This window comes from Setaria italica, chromosome VIII (genome assembly GCF_000263155.2).
Source record: "Setaria italica strain Yugu1 chromosome VIII, Setaria_italica_v2.0, whole genome shotgun sequence".
Taxonomy (NCBI): domain Eukaryota; kingdom Viridiplantae; phylum Streptophyta; class Magnoliopsida; order Poales; family Poaceae; genus Setaria; species Setaria italica.
In genome coordinates, this window is record NC_028457.1 from 35,047,408 (window position 1) to 35,067,450 (window position 20,043).

The 20,043-nt window shown below is 45.8% G+C and overlaps 1 protein-coding gene and 1 pseudogene across 1 annotated transcript; both read right to left on the reverse strand.

Annotated features, from left to right (window-relative positions):
* Positions 1 to 5,876: 5,876 nt before the first annotated feature.
* On the reverse strand, positions 5,877 to 7,827 carry LOC101784006 (indole-2-monooxygenase). The gene is made up of 2 exons (XM_004980720.2): positions 6,816 to 7,827; positions 5,877 to 6,651 (listed from the first exon to the last, which is right to left on the reverse strand). The coding sequence occupies exons 1-2, from the start codon at positions 7,731 to 7,733 to the stop codon at positions 6,028 to 6,030; spliced, it is 1,542 nt and encodes a 513-aa protein (XP_004980777.1). The 5' UTR covers positions 7,734 to 7,827; the 3' UTR covers positions 5,877 to 6,027.
* A 5,553-nt stretch (positions 7,828 to 13,380) lies between these two features.
* Positions 13,381 to 20,043, reverse strand: part of LOC101784421 — an 8,991-nt pseudogene continuing 2,328 nt past the window's right edge.

Below are 20,043 nucleotides of genomic sequence, written 5' to 3' on the forward strand. Positions count from 1 at the left end.
ACCCAAGTAAGGTTGAGGATGTGTTGAAGTGGAGTTCACCCCAAACAGTCACTGAGATCAGGAGTTTCCTTGGACTTGCAGGATATTACCGCAGGGTCATCGAAGGGTTCTCTAAGATAGTAAAGTCACTCATGACTTTGCTCGAGAAAGGCAGAGAGTTCATGTGGACCGAAGCTTGTCAAGCTAGTTTCAAAGAGTTGAAGAAGAGGTTGAAGACAACCCCAGTGCTAGTGATGCCAGATCTGCTGAAAAGTTTTGACATCTACTGTGATGCATCTCGGCAAGGCTTAGGCTGTGTCCTCATACAGGAAGGTCATGTTATAGCCTATGCATCTAGGCAGTTGAGGAAGCATGAGCAGAACTACCCGACCCACGATCTGGAATTAGCTGCAGTGGTACATGCTTTTAAGATATGGAGGTATTACATACTTGGAACTAAGTGTTGGATTTACACCAATCACAAGAGTCTCAAGTATATCTTCACACAAAAGGATCTCAACTGGAGGCAAAGAAGGTGGTTAGAGCTTATCAATGATTGTGACCTAGAGATTTACTATCACCCGGGAAAAGCTAATCTAGTGGCAGATGCCCTGAGTCGGAAGGGTCATGTCAATTTGGCTTTAGCATTTCAGTTGCCTGACGAGTTGATGAAGGAATTCGAGAGGCTTAACCTAAGCATTGTTGCTCGCACTGAAGGAACAACGATGGAGGTAGAGTCAACCCTCGAACAGGAGATAAGATTAGGTCAGCTTGAGGATGCCAAAGTCAAGGAGATCAAGGAGATGATAAAGGAGGGAAGAGCCTCCGATTACACGGAGGATTCCCAGGGAACACTATGGATTAAAGGGAGAATTTGGGTTCCCGACGTGGGAAAGCTCCATGAGATGATCTTGAGAGAAGCTCACGACTCAGATTATTCCATACACCTTGGTAGCACCAGATGTACCAAGATCTTAAGCAGAGGTATTGGTGGCTCAGAATGAAGAGAGATGCAGCGGCACATGTAGCGATATGTGATGTGTGCCAAAGGGTTAAGGCTGAACATCAGAGACCAGCCGGATTACTTCAACCGTTGAAAGTGCCCAAATGGAAATGGGAAGAGATAGGAATGTATTTCATCATTGAATTGCCTCACACCCGAGATGGGTATGGCTCTATATGGGTCATAGTGGACCGGTTAACTAAAGTTGCTCACTTTATACTGGTGAGGACAACCTATACAGGAGCCAAGTTGGCAGAATTATACATGGCCAGAATTGTGTGCTTGCATGGTGTGCCTAAGAAGATAGTGTCAAACAGGGGTACCCAGTTCACATCTCGCTTCTGGCAAAAGTTACACGAGTCTTTAGGGACAAAGCTAAACTTTAGTTCGACCTATCATCCTCAGAAAAACGGACAGACTGAAAGGACTAATTAGATATTGGAAGATATGCTGAGGGCATGTGCACTAAAGCATGGAAACAATTGGGATAAAAGTTTGTCCTATGTGGAGTTCTCCTACAACAATAGTTATCAAGCTAGTCTCAAGATGTCGCCATTTGAAGCGTTGTATGGAAGGAAGTGTAGAACACCTCTGTACTGGAGTGAGATCGGAGAAAGTCAACTGTTTGGGCAAGAGATTATCCAAGAAGCTAAAAGGCAGGTCCAGATTATTCGGGAGAATTTGAGAACAGCCCAATCATGACAGAAAAGTTATGCCGATACTAGGAGAAGAGAGTTGACCTTCGAGGCAGGTGATCATGTGTATCTCAAAGTGTCACCTATCAGAGGCATGCGCATATTTAAGGTCAAAGGGAAGCTATCACCCCGGTTTATAGGACCATTCAAGATCATTGAGAGGGTAGGATAGGTAGCCTATCGCTTGGAGTTACCTAGTCAGTTGGCAGATGTGCACAACGTATTCCATATCTCGCAACTCAAAAAGTGTCCTAGAGTGCCGGAAGAGCAGTTGCCCATGGAGGAATTGAATGTGCAAGAAGATCTCACCTATACGGAGTATCCTATCAAGATCTTGGACACCTTAGAAAAGGTCACTAGGAACCGAGTAATCAAAATGTGCAAAGTCCAGTGGAGTTACCATGCAGAGGACGAGGCTACATGGGAAAGAGAGGACGAGCTGCAGAAAGAATTTCCCAATCTCTTCGCTGGGCCATCCAAATCTCGAGGATGAGATTCTTCCTAAGGAGGGTAAGATTTGTAACACCCTAATTTGAGCTAATTCAAATTTCAAGAAAATTCAAATAAATTAAATTGCCTAGATTGTTTTGTTGCATTTTGTGTGTTGTTCGCTTGAGTGGTGGTTTTGAATTTGGATTCAAATTCAAATTCAATTTCAAATTCAAAAATCTGAGCAAAACTTCCATCTCTGTTTGGGCCGCACCTTTCCCTCTCCTCTCTCCCTCATTTTTGGCCCGACACCTCCCCTCTGTCTCTCACCCAGCCCGACCTCCCGCTCCAGCCCAGCTCGGCCCACCCGGCAACCCTCCCTCCCCAGAGACTGACGTGCAGGGCCCGCATGTCAGCTCCATCTAATCCCTCGCACCGGCTGCAAACGGCCCCCGCTTCCCTCGGCGCACGCTCGCACGTTGCATGCGCCGCACGCGCCCGCACTATTCCGGAACCGCCGCCCTCGTTCCCCCTTCACGCACACGCTCCACTCCTCCACTCTCCGCTACCCCGCGCTTGAGCCGTTGCTCCCCCTCACCTATAAATACCCGATCGGCATTGCTTTCGCCATCGAGCCCCAGTTCGACGCCACCCCTCATTCCACGCGCACGCACCACAAATCCTCCACGCCACCTGCATCACCATCGCCCACACCGTCGCCCGTGCCGTCGCCGCACTCGTCGTCGCCGCCGCCCAAGTCCGCCCGAAGGTGAGGCCCCGCACCCGTGCTCTCTTTTTGCCGCGAGATCGCTGCTGCCACCGCCCGTGTCCCGCCAGCTCTGCTGCCTCCCACCATGCGCAAACCGCACAAATGGGTCGCCCGCGCCCCCAGCTACCTCCCCATGCCACCCGTGCACCAAACCGTGGCCGGAGTCACCATTCCGGCCAACTCCGGCGAGCCCCACCGCCGTTCACCGTCGCACCCAGTGCGACACCCCGTCGCAACGCCCCGCCACCGTCCATTCTCCGTTCAACAGCCTAGATCTGCGAGCTATCGACTTCGAGCCGCCCACGCCGCAAGCCGCCGAGCCGAGCCACCGTGAGCCGCCGCTGTGCTTGCGAACCGCCGGCTCTGAGCCGTCCGCACCCTCGCCGCCGAGCCGAGCTGACCCGCGCGCGCATCCGCCGTCCATTGAAGATCCTACGGCCCGGACTTAATCTGGCCGAACCGTGTTGGTTCGCCCGAGCTGCTTAACGGCACTTTTGCTAAAGATCCCCCCGATTTTCCTGAAATTAACCCGCCGTCCTTCTGTATAGAAAAAATAATTACGATTCAGTCCTGTTTTCTTTCGCCTAGACCCCTGTAGTTCCTGTTATTTTAACCTGCAGTCCAGCTTGGTAGTTTTTGCGTGTTAGCCCTCTGAGTTAATGTTTAATTATGTTTAGGGCCTCGGTTTTTGCAGTCTAACCCCTGGAAAGCTTTGTTTTAGTGCAGTTAGGCCCCTGCAGATTGTTTTTAGCGTAGATTTCGCATCCTAACTCCGTTTTGAGCAAATTTTATACCCACGCGCTCATCTTGACGCGTAGATTAGATTAATGAATCTGTTTCTCTCTGTTTTTATGAAATGATGTACTGTTTTCTTACTTTATGCTCTTGTATGCTTGTATGTGTGTGCCGATGTGAACGAGTAGACGGTTTGTTGATCGAGGAGTTCGAGGAACCGGTGTTTGAGGACTTCACGCAGCAAGAGCAGGAGCTGGAAGGCAAGTCGTGCCCTTGGTTCACATTTTAATGTCCTATTCCTTTACCTTCTATTCATACTTTGCAATGCAATGCACATGCTAGAATAACTTGATGGGTCCTATCTAAGGATGACTAGTCTGTATTGTCCTATGCCTTGATCAACTGGATAGATTGTTGGATAGATATACTTAGTGCTCAAAAATAGTCATGGTCAGATATGATATACATTAAATGGCTTTATTTATGTTATATCGTTGTTAAGACAAGATCACCCTTGCTAAGTGGAACATGGAGAACCACTCAGGAAAACAGTACTACCACAAGACTAAATGGCTCTTGTCTTGGCTGATTAATTAGAAACGTTGGTCTGGGGTAATCTTCTTGTATGGCGGGGCTGAGTCGTTGCATTAGCGGCCTGCGATGGGTTGCGCACGCCAGCACCCAAACCTCGTGGGTTACCACTGACTAATGAATCTTTGTAAAAGCCTCGTAGCGTCCCTATGCAGACACACCTCGGAAGTGTGATATGGTGCCTAGCTAGCACTGCGTGGTTGGGTTTACGCGACTTGTGGGTAAAGATGTACAACCTCTGCAGAGTGTCTAAAAAACTGATCGATCAGCCATGCTCACGGTTAAGAGTGGCCTGGACCCTCACATGGTTAACTTATCGAAATATGCCTTTAAATCATTGTTACTTTATTCATTTATTCATGCTTTACTTTATATATGTTCTTGCTTAATTTTTGGGAGGTATAAACTTACACCTAGGTTATGGATAATAAAATTTGACCAACTAAAATCAATGCTTGCTGCTTAGCCTTAGCCCACTTTAATGGCCTTACACTACACATGATTCCCCATGGCTTGCTGAGTACGACATGTACTCACCCTTGCATTCAACCATACAGACCAAGTGTACCCGGAGGAGTACGTGCGGGACTTTGAAGACTTCTAGGCTTAGCGTTCACCGGTCAGCTACCTGTGGAGTTGTCGTTATCGTTTCCCGTGTGTTTAGTTCATTTATTTGTGTTACGAAGACTTTGGTCATGTAACTGGATAATTCTCTCTATTTTCTATGGCATTGACTTTGATGTATCACTATTTGTTGTACATGTGTGAAATTTGATCCTGGCACACATGTTTGTAATGCACCCAGGTTTGTCCTTAGACCTGGGTGTGACAATGCCGCATACAGGATAACTAAACGGGCGCGCGCCTGAAAATTCAAGTAGGACTTTAATCCCGGTTGGAAAAACCAACCGGGACTAAAGGGGCACCCTCTAATACCGGTTGGTAAACAAAACCGGGACTAAAGGGGCCTGTCCCGCACCTGTCGTAGCATCCCCTTTAGTCCCGGTTGAGGGACTCGGGACTAAAGACCCCCCTTTTGTCTTGATTGATTAATCTCGGATGGTTTTTCGGGAGACCCTACCAACCTGGACTAATACTGTGTTTTCTACTAGTGACTGTTGTGTCAGTTGTCCTCCTCCCCTCGTGTTATTGATCCCATTTGTATGTGTTGCGTTCTCTATGTCTCTCCACATCTTTTCAGTTGATGTCTCTTTTACAATTGTGTTGATTCTTTTTCCTTTCTACTAATATAACACGACAATCCTCTTGCCATCTTTTTGAAAAAACAAATCGTGGGGATGCTGCTTGATGAAGCTAGCAACATGGATCTCATGGTTCTTCTTGATTGTTGGGATGGGTGGGATGGGCAAAACCACCTTTAATTTGTGCAACTCATTTATAATGACCCTGCAATCCTGAAACATTTTGAGCTTAAGAGGTGGTGCGGTGTGTCAGATTAGAAAAAAAAATTGCAACGGTGCAGATTAGTGATGGAAACGTATCGAATGCTTATCATTCAACTAACTCAGATTTTTTGTTGGGTCTGTCTATGGGTCACCTGAGTGAAACAGGAGCCTTCCTCACTCGATTTTTTCGGGTGTGAGATGCACATCCGACGCCTTTCCTTCATCTTCTAGAGCAAGTATATATCTAGGCACATAGCAAAAATCATGTATGTAGAAAAAATAACCTACAATTTGATACGGAGAGATTACATTGGAACATCAACCAAACAAATGGACGAACCCGTTTACTTATTTGGCCTCCAAGAATGCCATACGACCTGAATGAATAACTGTTAAATGCGATACAATAATTCAGAAAACCTAGACGTCCTGACCCACGCGTGGGATAAGAAGAAGCTTCTCCTTACGGTGCACATCAACCCCATATGACTCTGTCATATCGATGCCTGCCGTCCCCGGAGGAAGCTCCCAGTTGAAGTGGTAGATAAGGTTGGCCAGAATGATTTCGAAATTGGCCTTGGTGAAGTTTATAGCTGGGCACATCCTACGCCCTGATCCAAATGGCAAGAAACGGAAGTCGTTTCCCTGGAAGTCGGAGGCAGCATCCATGGCTTCTTCTAGGAACCGATCGGGCACGAACTCCTCGGGACTCTTCCAGTAGGTGGGGTCCCTTCCTAGAGCCCACACGTTGAGAATTACACGTGTCCCAGATGGTATGGTATAGCCCTCTACCACACATTCGGCCATGGAGAAGTGGGGTAACATAAGAGGCCCCGGTGCGTGTAGCCGCATCGACTCTTTCATCACCGCCTTTAGGAAGCTCATGCCGCTCAGGTCTTCTTCAGTGACCATATCCTTACCCTTGGCTGTGCACCTCCTCACCTCGGCTTGCAGCTTGGTCATTGATTGGGGATTCCGCATCAGCTCGGCCATGGCGTAGTCGAGCGCTATGTACGTTGTGTCTGTCCCGGCTTCGAACATGTCCTACACGCATGTATATATCGATAAAATTTCAATCAAACTTAAGCAAACATGTCCATCAAACATCTCCTATATATGTAAGGATTATCAGCTTTCAATCAATTAGTAAACGTAAGATTTTAATAAAAAAATTTGAAGTTTAGAAATGGAACTCTGCATAAACATACCACCAGCAATGCCTTGACGTTGTCTCTGGTCAGGCCGTACTCTTGTTGAACGGAGAGGAGCACGTCGATGAAGTCCTCCTGCTCGTCCTCACCATCGACGACCGTCTTGCTCCTAATGTGCTTGTCGATGAGGCTGTCCAAAAGATCATCCCATCTCTTAATCTGCTTCACGGCCTTGGCTGACATCAAGTCGAACCTCCCCAAGCTCGGGAAGTAGTCGTCCAGGTTGAATCCCCCCAGGAGCTTGGCGTTCGTCTCTAGCAGCTCCCGGAACAGCTGGTTCTGGCCTTGTTCCCTGGGGAGCCTGCCCGCCACGGCCTGGTACACGATGTCGTTGGCGAAGAAGCTGAAGATCTCGGTGACGTCGATCGCCGTGCCCGCGGCGGCGGCGGCCCTCACCCTGGCTAAGACCAGCCGGACCTCCTGCTCGCGGGCGGCGCGGTTGGACTTGGACCGGACCTTCGCTGCGGTGAGGAGGTGGGTGGTGATTACCTTCCTGGCCCGGCGCCAATACTCGCCGTAAGGCGTGAAGCTAGCGTCAGTGGAGCCGTAGAAGAGGATGTCGGCGACCGCGGAGTGCGGCCGGGAGGCGAAGACGTGGTCGTGCGTGCGCAGGACGGCCTTGGCGGCGCGGGGGGAGGAGACGACAAGCGTTGGCACTGCGCCGAGGCGGAGGAGCATCACGTCGGGCCCGTGCCTCTTGGCGAGGTCGCGGAGGGAGTGGTGGGGAAGGGATCCGATGAGGTGGAGGTGGCCGATGATCGGGAGCTTGAACGGAGGCGACGGTAGCTTCCGGAGCAGCTTCTCTGTTCTGGACCTTGGTGTTGCCAAGTGCACGGCGACGACGAAGAGGAAGAAGAGGAGGGCTAGGGACTCTGGAGATGCGTGTTCGTAGAGGCGCGCTAGCACTGGAGCCATGGCGGCTGCTGTGCTCAACAGCTTGTGGTACCTTCAAGAGTGCATACATTGTGCTTCCGTTCCATCCATCAGCTGCACACATCGAAAAGTGCAACGTTCACAAAGCACATTTCTCAAAAACCCACAAGTTCTTGATTTGCAACTGCATTTAAGATCCCATGTGCTAACTGCAATGCGACTATTTACTTTTTTTAATTTCCGGACCAGCTTGTTGAACGTTTGACAAAACAAAGGCAGGATAATAGAATTTTCGCATGTGATGGATCGGAGGCCACTGGACACGACCGACAGGGGAGGTGATCACCAGCACCAAGGAAGTGATGAGTGCTGAACAGAATTCTGATGCTTTCGGAATACGATATCCTTTTCATCAGTGTCTGAGGATCACAATAATTCATTCGACTGACTGCCTTGAAAGATTGATAGCTCCTCCACCCGTGGTTTCTTCTTCTCCCCTCTCCAACTTTTGGTTTTAATATTAGAATTGAACTCTTCAAAAGATGGAGGGAGTCCTTACTAGAAAGATGACCTTTTGTCTAACCTGTTAGTACCAGTGGAGGGAGGGGGTCTGGCGGGAGCTCAATAGAATGGTGCTGTCACCACCAGCTGCACATCGACAAGTGCAACGTTGACAAGCACATCTCTCGAAAACCCACAAGTTCCTAATCTGCAACTGCATTTAGGTCCCATGTGCTAACTGGAATGCGACTAAACAAAACATTGGATCCTATCTTTATCCCCTCCTTTAATGGTTGCTCAAACTGAAGGTAGTTGGAACATCCTAATGACCAAGATAGTTCAAGGCTTTCCTCAAAATATAAATTACTCTTTATTCACCTTGGAGCAATAATCCTGATTCTAGACAATATGCAATCCAACGCTGCAGCATGACCGAAAATGGATTGGACAACCTTCCCTGCATCTCGATGTGGCCATGCATGCATTCTGCATCAAGACATTTTTGCAATGATGTATCTTGATTGGTAGTAGCGCCATGCCGCGATGAGCTAGAGATAATGTTGAAATTCCATGTTCAGTAATCATCTTGACCTCAATGCTGAGCAACGTAACTGCTCAAACTAATGTTGCATCGGTGTAGTGTTTGTCCCAGTTGCTAGACACTATCTCAAAGGATTTCCCCTAACGCCGCGCATTCCTACAGCTATGTTTCTTGCCAGAGTGTACCACTAGCAGCAGTCTCTTTGGAGTTTGGAGGAACAATTCCGGAGGGAGATTCAGAACAGAACAAACCTCATGGTTTTCCATGCAAACAGAGTATATTCTTGCTAGGTAGCTGAGTCTTGAAATGTGACATTCGACGAACTGATCAATTTACACAAATCCAATCATGATTTTGTAACCCAGCCAATCAACGACTTCTCATCACGATAGCCTCGTTCTCTTGCAGCTGTAGGTATCGGAACCTCATGCGCTTCACTTCCATATTACTTCCATGTTCATCCTAGCCAATTCTCATGGCACATTTTGACAGGATGTTAGATTGAATAATTTGAAAAATCAGATACCGTCAAGTTACATCAAAGTTTTGACCGGATGCATGCTACATTGAAAATCTAGCTTATCACCTCTAGCAAATACGAACTAAACAGTAAATCACAATAATAAGTTGTCAAGGGTGATATCAAAGTAACGGTGTAGAGGAGTCCAGTGTCTCTGAATGTTTCAGAACATGCTACTATGCCTGTAATGGAAGTGCAGGCCGCTGCAAACCACCGTTGCAGTTGCGAAAGGCTTAGCTGCGTAGACCATGAAGCGGTGGTCTAGGAGAAGCATTAAGTGTGCTTAAACGGTTGTGCCACCAAAGAGGCAGAGGAAGCATTTGATGATCACCAGCAGCTTATCTGTGGAACCCCAATCAAGCATTTTCATTTGTTTCGAACGAGGTTTTCCCGATGCCTCTCAATCTCACTCATCTACGCTCATCACTGCTTGCTTACCCATGCTAGCAAGGGTATGGGGACTTGGCTCTCGATATATAATGTAGCCTATTGTTACCATGTCTTCATGTAATTTTTAGCAATGCATTGATAGTCATAAGTTGTATGAACTGAAAATCTGAATAAATAGTGCCAACTGATTTATGTACTAGCTAGGGACGAGCAATTGTATAGTGATAGACGTGTCAGACGAGCAGTGGTCTTTAATTTTTAACTCACTGTTAGTTGCGGTCAATTTGAGGATATTTGTATTAAGGTAGCAAGTTTATTAGCCTATTGTTCTCTATCTCTGCCAGTCAGTGCATAACTGCATATGAATGGATCAACTGTGACTTTTAGGAGTTGAGTCACATGCTTCACTGTTTCCATGCTCATGGGCGCTTTTTATGCTCTCGAACTTCAGACTAGCATTTGGTAGTTTTCTTGCGTTAAAATGAATGTAATGGCATCATAGCTCCCAGAAAGATACATTATTACGTCTAGAGAAGATCGGAATATATGATGTGTTCTTATGGTAGGAAGGTGCGGTAGTAAAGCAGACCTAAATGCAGAGTAAAACAAGTGTAACTGCAAAGTACCAGAACTGTCATAGATAAAAAAAAAGGCATATATGGTCATTGTTTATGCCATATGTACTGTGCAGCCGAATGGTATTGACAAAAATTAACTTCCAGGGATTGGAACATCTAATGATAAATTGACTTGCAGCATTGGTAGACCAATTAATAGGTTATTTACCCGGTCCATTAGTGTGACCCATGTGTTGTGTTATGGTGGAATTAGTTCCACCTTAGTAGTCTAAGTAGGTCCCTTTTAACACACCGTCCAGAATCCTATCGTCTTGTCGTTCTCCCAGCAGTGTCCCGCTGGCCACACTTACGGAACGTGCGGCTCGCTTTACATTTCTAACACACACACACACATAGATGTCAACAAGAAGGTAGGTAGAGACGTAGCCCTTGGAAAAATAGGCAACAACAGAGGTTAAACACTATCCTAACAGAAGATGTTTTGTGGCCGTATCGTGAAGATCCAGCTCCCTATGGAGCCGACGCAGACAGGATGGACAGGCCGCATGCACCTGTATATTTCCGGCCTCTAACAAGATTTCCGGTGATGCCTCCTGCTCCCACAGCTCTATACTACTACTTCTGTTTTAAACTCAATAGTCTTTGCAATGTATTTAGACATAATGTAAATCTAGATACATAGCAAAAGCTACGTATACGTAGAAAAAGTTAAAATGACCTACAATTTAGGATGGAGGAGTTAGTTCTCACGGTATACAATTTGGGTTTGGAGAAACAAAGCTCGAGTAACATAAAGAACAAGTGAATAGACCCTGAAGAGCAAGTAACAGTAGCCCCTGCCACATTATAAGGTGGCCCGGCAGCATTGGGGTGCAGATAAGGCAGTATATATGAACATGTCTACATATGTTGTGATTTGCGAAACAGAGGCCATGATCATCTGCCTCCAGTGAATTTGAATATATAGAGCCTGGATCCATTCAGCATTGCCGTCAAGCAGGATAGATGCTCCTTCACTTCAGACTGATCGCTGATAAAAACTTGCTACATATGTATTTTTTTAGGAGGGAGACATTTGGAACAAGGTTATATGAACAACAGAGTACTTCCTTTCTCAAAAGAAAAGGGAATCAGTTCATCCCAAACGTAGCACTCTTTATCCAAGATAAAACAGAGCACTAGTACACTCCTTTACCCCTCTGCGTTTTTGTTTGTGCTTTGTCTGGAATAGTCCAAACTAGGCCTCACGTCTCTCCCTTCCAAAAATCCTAAATACATGCCAACTAGAACTCGACAATGTTGCTGATTCTTGAGATGTTACAATTGACAAACTGATGAATGATGACAATCCAATCTTTAAATTTACAATCTAGTTCATAAAAAAAAACTTTTACTTGCTTTGGATTGTTTCGATGAGTGTTTTATGCATATGTTCAATTGTAAAGTCCAAATGTACTTTATACGTCGGAACCAAATCCCTAACTTGGATCATGTCCTTTGTCGTTGGAAGTTGTCAAATTTATGTTGATGAGTTGGTCCATACTGATCTTCTATGTAGTGGAAGTAGACAAGGATCAGCACACACTGCAGGCAGCTGAATGTGAGTAGCACCTCATTCTCATAGCCACGCTGATTAGCATCAGTTTGGCTAATTTTTTCAATTGAATATAATGTGACGTGGAAAACAATAAGAAAAAAAAACAGAGTTGCACACTTGCACCATGAAAAAGAGGCGCAGAGTGCTCTATGTGATCAAGTTCCAGAAACAGCGTCTCATCTATGCCTCCAATGCCCCTATGCAAAAGAATTATGGCTCCTGGTTGTCAATTGGACAGGCGCTGATGCAACAATGCAGGCAAGGAATGAAGAGGACATTGAAGAATGGTGGAACAGATCCCTTGCCATCGACCCTTTTATCCCAGTTTGAAACACTAACCGGGATAAATGACCCCCTTTTATCCCGATTGGTATTACAAACCGTGATAAAAGGCTCTCGACCCTGTTTCAAACCGGGATAAAATGCCTCTCAGGATCTTTTTTTCACACTAGCCTTTGCAACCGGGATAAAAGGTCCCGGTTGGTGAGCCCCCCACCAGTAACCGAGCTTTAGTCCCGGTTGGTGAACCTTTTGTCCCGGGCCAACTTTAAACCGGGATAAAAGGGGGCGCATCGAAAGCCAATTCTCTGCTACGCTACCATTTTTTTTCTTTTCTGGATCACCACCGGATCAGATCAGACAGGATTTTATGAGAGAATCCTATCGAATCATCATCCTTTTTATTAAACTGCAGCAGACGCAGGAACGCGAGCCGATTAATTGGCAAGCTTTTCTCTCAGATGAGCTGCATGTAGTGAAAGCGGCGCTGGCAGTAGTTGGTCGGCGCACCGGTAGACGGGCAGCTCATGGATGCTACCGACGGACAGCAAGAACAGTATGCTACCATTTTTTTTTCTTTTCTGCATCACCACCAGATCCGTAGACGGGCAGCTCATGGATGCTACCTACGGCTGTGCAACTTGATGCAGTTCATGCACGCTGCTGGGTGGCACCCATGGTGCGAGATGTCCAGGCACAGGTCACAGCACGCCAATGTGCATCGTCACAAAAATCTGAGGCTGTCTTAGCCCCGCAAGTAGAGCTTTTTTTGCTTGGATCGGATATTCCTTCCTACTAATATGATGGTTATATGTGTGAGGCTCGTAGGCTGGAGGTCTAAGGGCAGCCACAGTCACCACTAGAGAACTGACCGTTGATCCTTGGATAAAAGTTTCGGATAAAATTGGACCCAGGATCAAAGAGACATTAGTCCTAGGTCCAACAGCCTAAACCGATGAGGGCTCTTAGTCCCGGTTGTAAGGTCATCGCCGTCTGAGGAAATCTTGTGCACATTTAATTTAGTACCGGTTGGTAACATCAGCCAGAGACTAATATTCATCAATTAGTAATCGAACTAAATGCTTATCCTATAAAACACAACATCTTCATTCTCGAGCCCGAGCCACTCATGACCGAGAGCTGAGGCTAATTCTGCAGACTCTAACATTGCATAAACCTTCGTCAACTTCTAAAGGGTATGAAGTATATGGCAAACCTCCTACACCTCTATACCAATGGATGCAAATTTAAGCATAAAGTCCTACAAAGGCACCAATTTACCGTCATGGATAACAGATCTTAGTCTGTTGCAGCACTTGACTGAGCTCCATTTGCTTGGTTTTATGCTGTGTGAGGAATTTCCTCAATTCTGCCATTTCAAAGCCCTTGACATTCTGTATTTGGAAAAGTTAGACAAATTGCGAAGTATATGCAGCCATATGGTGTCAACGCCATTTCCAGCACTGAAGCAACTCCGGTTACATGATTTGGAGAGCTCGAAGGGATGGGTTGCAACAGAAGGAAAAGAAGATGAATTAACCTTTCCTGTGCTTGAGGAGGTTGATATAAAAAACTGTCCAAAGTTGACTAGCCTACCTGAAGCACCAAAGCTCAAGGTTGTAAGGCTGTCTGAAGGCAAGGCGCTGCTCTCCTTAGGAATAGTTAAATCAAGGCACATGTCTTCAATTTCTGAGCTAATGCTGTGTGTCTGTGACACAGAAGCACTGCCTCAGATAGATTATAATTGGGATTCGATCATCACAGAAACTGGAACTATCTTTGGGTGGCACAGAAGGGGCACCTCTATCACAACTGAGCATATCTGGCTGCAACTTTTTCTTCGTATCAAGCCAGTCACAGCTAACACCTGGGGTCTGGAAATGGTTTGAACATTGAAAACTGTGATGTGCTCATCTAATGGCCAGAAGAAGTGTTCCAAAGCTTGGTATCTTTGAAGAACATGTGGATTGAGTCCTGCAACAAGCTAATAGGGCCCACACAAGCAAAAGGTGGCGAACCTAGACAAACAACAGATCAAGTCCTGCCACATCTAAACATGATATTTATATTGAATCATGAAAGCATGGCACAGCTCTTCATTCTTCCCCTATCTATCAGATCTATTTATACTATTCATATGGGGAAAGGAGGAGCAATCGCTGGAACATTGCCGCGACCCTGCATCCACCACTGGTACCCTAGAGCAATCGCCGTCTCCAATTATTCGTCGTCCATGCCTCGTAGATCTAGAAATAAGAAGATGTGATAGCCTGGTAACACTTCCAAATCTACCACCGTCCCTGAAACATAAATAGTATTTGCAGCTGTGAGAAGCTTGCTCTGTGTCGGGAGACCTGTGTGCACTCGAGTCCCTACATATTTCTGACTGTAAGAAGGCCTGGTTCTTTAGGAGCTCCTAAAATTCCTGTCATATCGAATGTTTAGATACTAATTAGGAGTATTAAATATAGACTAATTACAAAACAAATTTCACCGTTGGAGACTAATTTGCGAGATGAATCTATTAAGCCTAATTAGTCTATAATTTGACAATATGATGCTACAGTAACCATATGCTAATGATGGATTAATTGATAGTTGTGCTTCAAGAACTCAAGAAGTCGTGGTGTACCATTCTCCACTGCCAGGGCTCCCATAACCAACTGTCCGGTTAGGTGTCAGATCACAGTCAATAGGTGCAGCATTGATGGTGCTAGAGATAGTGTGTCCTACTTCCACCATGGCCAAATTAAAGTCTAGATGGGATCGCCCTCCTGCACCTATACAGCTCCATTACACTCTGTGTCTGCCGTAAGTGAAAATGGAATGATTTCGGTTCATGTAAGGGTATGGTTGGAAATGGAATGATTAGGGGGTCTTTGGATTCCGGGCTAAACTTTAGCGCCTATCACATCGAATGTTTAGATACTAATTAGGAGTATTAAATATAAACTATTTACAATACCCATTGTACAAATGGAGGCTAAACGGCGAGACGAATCGATTAAGCCTAATTAGTCCATGATTTGACAATGTGCTGCTACAGCAACCATTTGCTAATGATGGATTAATTAGGCTTAATATCCATTTAGTCTTCATCTATGTAATTAGTTTTATAATTAACTCATATTTAATTATCTTAATTAACCTCCGAATATTCGATGTGACACGGACTAAACTGTAGCTCCAGGATCCAAACACCCCCTTAGTTTTGCTAGTGTCAAATAATACTGAGTTCGCTCTTTCTAGCAATGCACGGCCACTGGTCGTGCCCTCGTGGTTCTCGCGCACCCGGCAAGTAGACACGGCTATGTTATAGACAGTAGAGACATGTAGGCCATTGGGACACTGTTATCGCTAGCTAAATTATCCAGTGCCGCACATGGTGAACACTTTTTTTCCTTATGTTGCGCGTGGTGCATGTACATAGGACCAATAATTCAGAAGCTACCAACGAACAGTCACTTTCAGTCAATTGCTTATATATGAGCTGAGCCCTTTGGCTCGTGGTGCATGTAGGCCTGGTAACGGATCGAAATCCAGCCCCAATCCTACTTCAGCCCTCTAATCAAAATAGTTAGCTAATAAACTTTAGTCTGGCCAACGCCGCTCCCACTACTGGAAAACTGACCTTTTATCAATTCGAAGACATATACCTATTCTACACCATCGGTCCCCCTTTACAACGGGGTAGACCTCCCTTTTAATAGTGATCTGGAGATCATTTTAGATACGTAAATGTCCTTCATCATCTACTATATTAATAGGATATGCCGTACATAAAGATCTTTGGGATAACGTATACAAATTGAACTCTCATATGTAGTCACGTTTCTTATGCCTTCATGTAGTCACAATTCTCATGCCTTCATGTAGTGGCGCTTCTCACGCCTTTGTGTCCTTAACCTCATAACTTCTTCTCCGCGTCAACTTGAGTCTTCAGCTTTGCACCCTTAGCTTCGCGCTCAAAGAACTCTTTAACCTCATGCCTTCAACGTTGAGACCGAGGCTAATGTCCAACCTCGTGGCCTTTAGCTCAGTCCTGATCCTAAGTAAAAAACAGAGTGAAAAGCTCTGTGTTCAAGACTAGCTGCGAGGTTAAATGAGTTTTATGTGCTGACCCTAATCTTGCAAGGTTAGGAAGTTTTATCTTACGAACGTCGCTCGAGGTTGCTCGGTTTTTTGGCAATCCCAACAGTAGCCTCTCGTGGGCGAGAGTCGACTCTGATGGACTGAACCCGCGACAAAGGATTGCTTTACCAAAAAATGTCACCCTCGAGCATTGGAGGACAGATGAGCCAACGGTTACGTTTGCGCCATACATGTCAAATTTTGGTTGGCTGACGGTTCGTCTTCGGTTCGAGGTTTGAGACGCCCGTTCGCACCCAGTAACGCCCGTTCGTCTTCGGTTCGAGGTTCTAATCATTGGGATGGATTAGAGTTGACAGGCAACACTTAACGCCGGTCACGATTCACTAGTGATCTTTGAATTTAAACTTTAGCTAGCCTTAGCTTGGACATGTTCCATCCTGGTTATTGAGTTGTTATTAATGATATAGTAACATAAGGATCTTCATTTGCAGGAATTTAATTAGCCCAGCTCATGATCGTTGTCACAGGTGGTAAGCTGTGGGAGAAAGGAAAAAAAGCCTTGCTCGAAAAGTAAACGCAACATACATTTGGGTGATTCGGACAGGCTCTCAGCAGGATAGTCTCGATTCCTTAAGGCAAAACTTGACTCAATCTTTAGATATCGTGAGCAAATTGTTGACACATTCTTGTATTCCATTATGTCAAGTACGTTCCAGGTTGAGCTGATGACTTACAAGTCGTATGTAGGGGTAATAAAAGGGCCCTCTAATTTAGCCTAGAAAACTTAAGGATCGGGCTCAATAAAAGCCGGGTCATAATATTATATGATTTTGAACTAAAAATAGATAGGTCTGAGTTGGATTGTGAAGGAGGCATGAGGGTCATGATCCATTACCACCCCTAGTCATATGTACAAGAGATTGGTTTATGGTTATCAAGCAGGTATTAACTACTCCCGCCGTCCCAGAAAAAATAAGTCGTTTTAGGATTTTCCTAAGTCAAATTTTTCTGAGTTTTGCCAAGATAATAGAAAAAACTACAAATATTTATGGTTTGAAATAAGTGCCATTAGATTTATCTTGAGATATATTTTTATAATGTACGTATTTAATGCCGTAAATATTGATACTTTTCTCTATAAATTTGATCAAAGTTGGAAAGTTTGACTTAAGACAAACCGAGAATGACTTGTTTTTTGGGATCGAGGGAGTATGCTCTATATTAGTGTTGTATTTTGTAGCACATGATAAAAATATAACCTCATATGGATCCGTTGGTACATATAAAATCATTGGTGCAATCCAAGGAACATAAATATATATAGCCATTGCTGCATTCCAATCATCGTATACGAAATACATATAGATCCATACATTTCAATTGCATACAATAAACTTCATTACTAGCGGAACCTACTAACCACAGCCACACGAGCAACACTGCCGCATGATCAGCCACTGCAATCCCAGAGTTATGATGCCTGGCCAAATATTAAAGAAAGCCATCAAGCCTCGATCATATATACACAATGCTATACGCAGCCACGCCCACTTCCATTTAATGGAACCCGTGATCCCACCCTGGTTTTCATGAGGCGACCATCCCCATGTGACATATACGATTGCTAGACAATGCCATGCGCGGAATATGCACACGCCTGGTGCGATTTGATTCAATTCTCAGGTCAAGATTTCTTACAATTTCACCTACCACATCAATGTGATTTTGGTAAGGGATATTTTTCCTTTTAAATTCACCTGTGGAGGACCCCTTAGTATCACCTCGTAACAGCAACCAGTACCAAGTGGCCCTAGACCGTCTATCCACCACAAATATACCAGCTTAATAAGTTAGACCTAATACTAATGCTAATATTAGTATGGAGTCTTATTTTAGCTGGTATATTTGTTGGGGATCTATAGTGGTTTGTACGCCGTTTCTGAGGATGGAGCCTGGAACTGGATGCACTACCTGGTTGCATTGTTCGTTCATCGTGAGCTACACTCTATCGCCAGTTTGCCTTACCATTACTTATAAACATTAATATGGAGTGCGTATATGTCATCAGTGTGAACTATCTCAGAGTTTGAGGCAAGGGAGCTTTATTTCATACAGATCGTATATCATTGAAGATCGACAAGGACTCAATACTCAGAAACACAACACTCACATGATGTAGTGGCTAAAATATGCTAACTCAGCTCGTGCATGGTTTGGTTCTGCTTTCTCCTAAATGCACTAACTCAGCTCTTCAGCTGCCATCCTTCCCAGTAGTTGAGCTTCACGAATAACATGCGCCACAAAGGAGCGGCAAGGAAGATGAGCTCAAAACATTTCCAGCATCATCAGGCATTCGGACTCGAGGATCGCCTGGTCCGACCAAGGGGAGGCATGCTGGATTCACTCTTAACTATGAAGCACACTGGAAACTCTATTCGAGAATCTTATTTCATGTTGAAACAATGTTCATAATTCATAATAATACTTTCTTTATTCAGACTTCGTTGACGCGGGCAAACTCTGTTTCTGTGGGCAAACTCTGTTTCTGTAGTTTTGTGGTAGAGTTCATTTGGCACAACATGATGGCCATGGTTACATGCCAAAAGCTCTAAAGGTGGTGGTGGGAGACATGTTTCCACTGTCAGCCCATCCTCTACAATGAATATCGCCGCCATGCCCATCGATAAATGGAACTCATAGTGGCAATGCATGAACCATACCCCTGTACAAATACAAGGCAAAGGATTATCATGCTGTGAGTGAGACATAACCTTGACATGCATAAGACCATGTCACATGTACTACTAGACATGGAAATCCTATACGCACCTGGATTGTCTGCCACAAACCGGATGGCAGCCCAGCCGATCCTCGGGACGAGCACGGAATTCCTCACTGGCGGATCAACCAGGTTGTACTTGGCCACATCCCTCGCCGCGTCATAGTTACCGACACCCTGCGCAAGCACAAACATGTTGTGACCATGCAGGTGCATCGGGTTGGAGGCGCTCTGCATCACCGCTGTGCCCTGGAACACGATATCCACCACAGCACCATGCCGAAAGCGCCGCACCAAGCTACCCCTTGACGTAGGTTCTAGCTGCCCCTCCTTTGGCCCCCATGGAATCAAGCCCCGGTCGGTGAAGTTGAATACCATCGGCGGCCTATCGGGAAGCTCTTGCAGCACGTCCATGCCGCCGGTGTGGTAGTAGTGCGCTTCTAGTAGTGGCATGTTCGTGTCAGGGAGCTGAAATGAGACGTTGTTCATGGTCGCGACAATGATGGCCTCGTTACTCCCACTTCTCTTGCAGGTCTCGCCTCGCCGGCAGATAGAGCCCAGGCCAACGGTAATGAACAGGGACTCATCGGCACGCTCCGGCACCAGCGGCTGTTGTGTGTCGTTCAAGCTGGTCAAGTTACCATGGAAGTAGAAGGTGGCCATCGTGCCATGCTGGTCGGGCATCTCAGGTGCCACTAGAGGTGTGGTGCCATTGCTGGAGACGTGCCCGGTGCTGTACCACACAGTGCCTCTTGTGACGAACTTTGGTATCTGGGGGTCGGGCTTTGGCGATGGTTGGCAAGGGCTGTGATGTAGTACCCACCGGGTGGCGCATCGGTAACCACGAGGGCATCAATAGTCTCACCGGGGGCGATCGCGATGATGTCCGTGGTATAATGGTTGACGTAGTTTGCGTCGACGGCAACCACGCCGTGAACTTGTGCCCGGCGATCTTGAGGTAGTACTCGGAGAAGAGAACAGCATTGATTATTCGAAGCAGGTAGGTCTTTCCGGGCTAGCTCCACATTCAGCACATAGCCGTCTTCCTTTGCCCCTTCATTCAGAGTAAAAATGA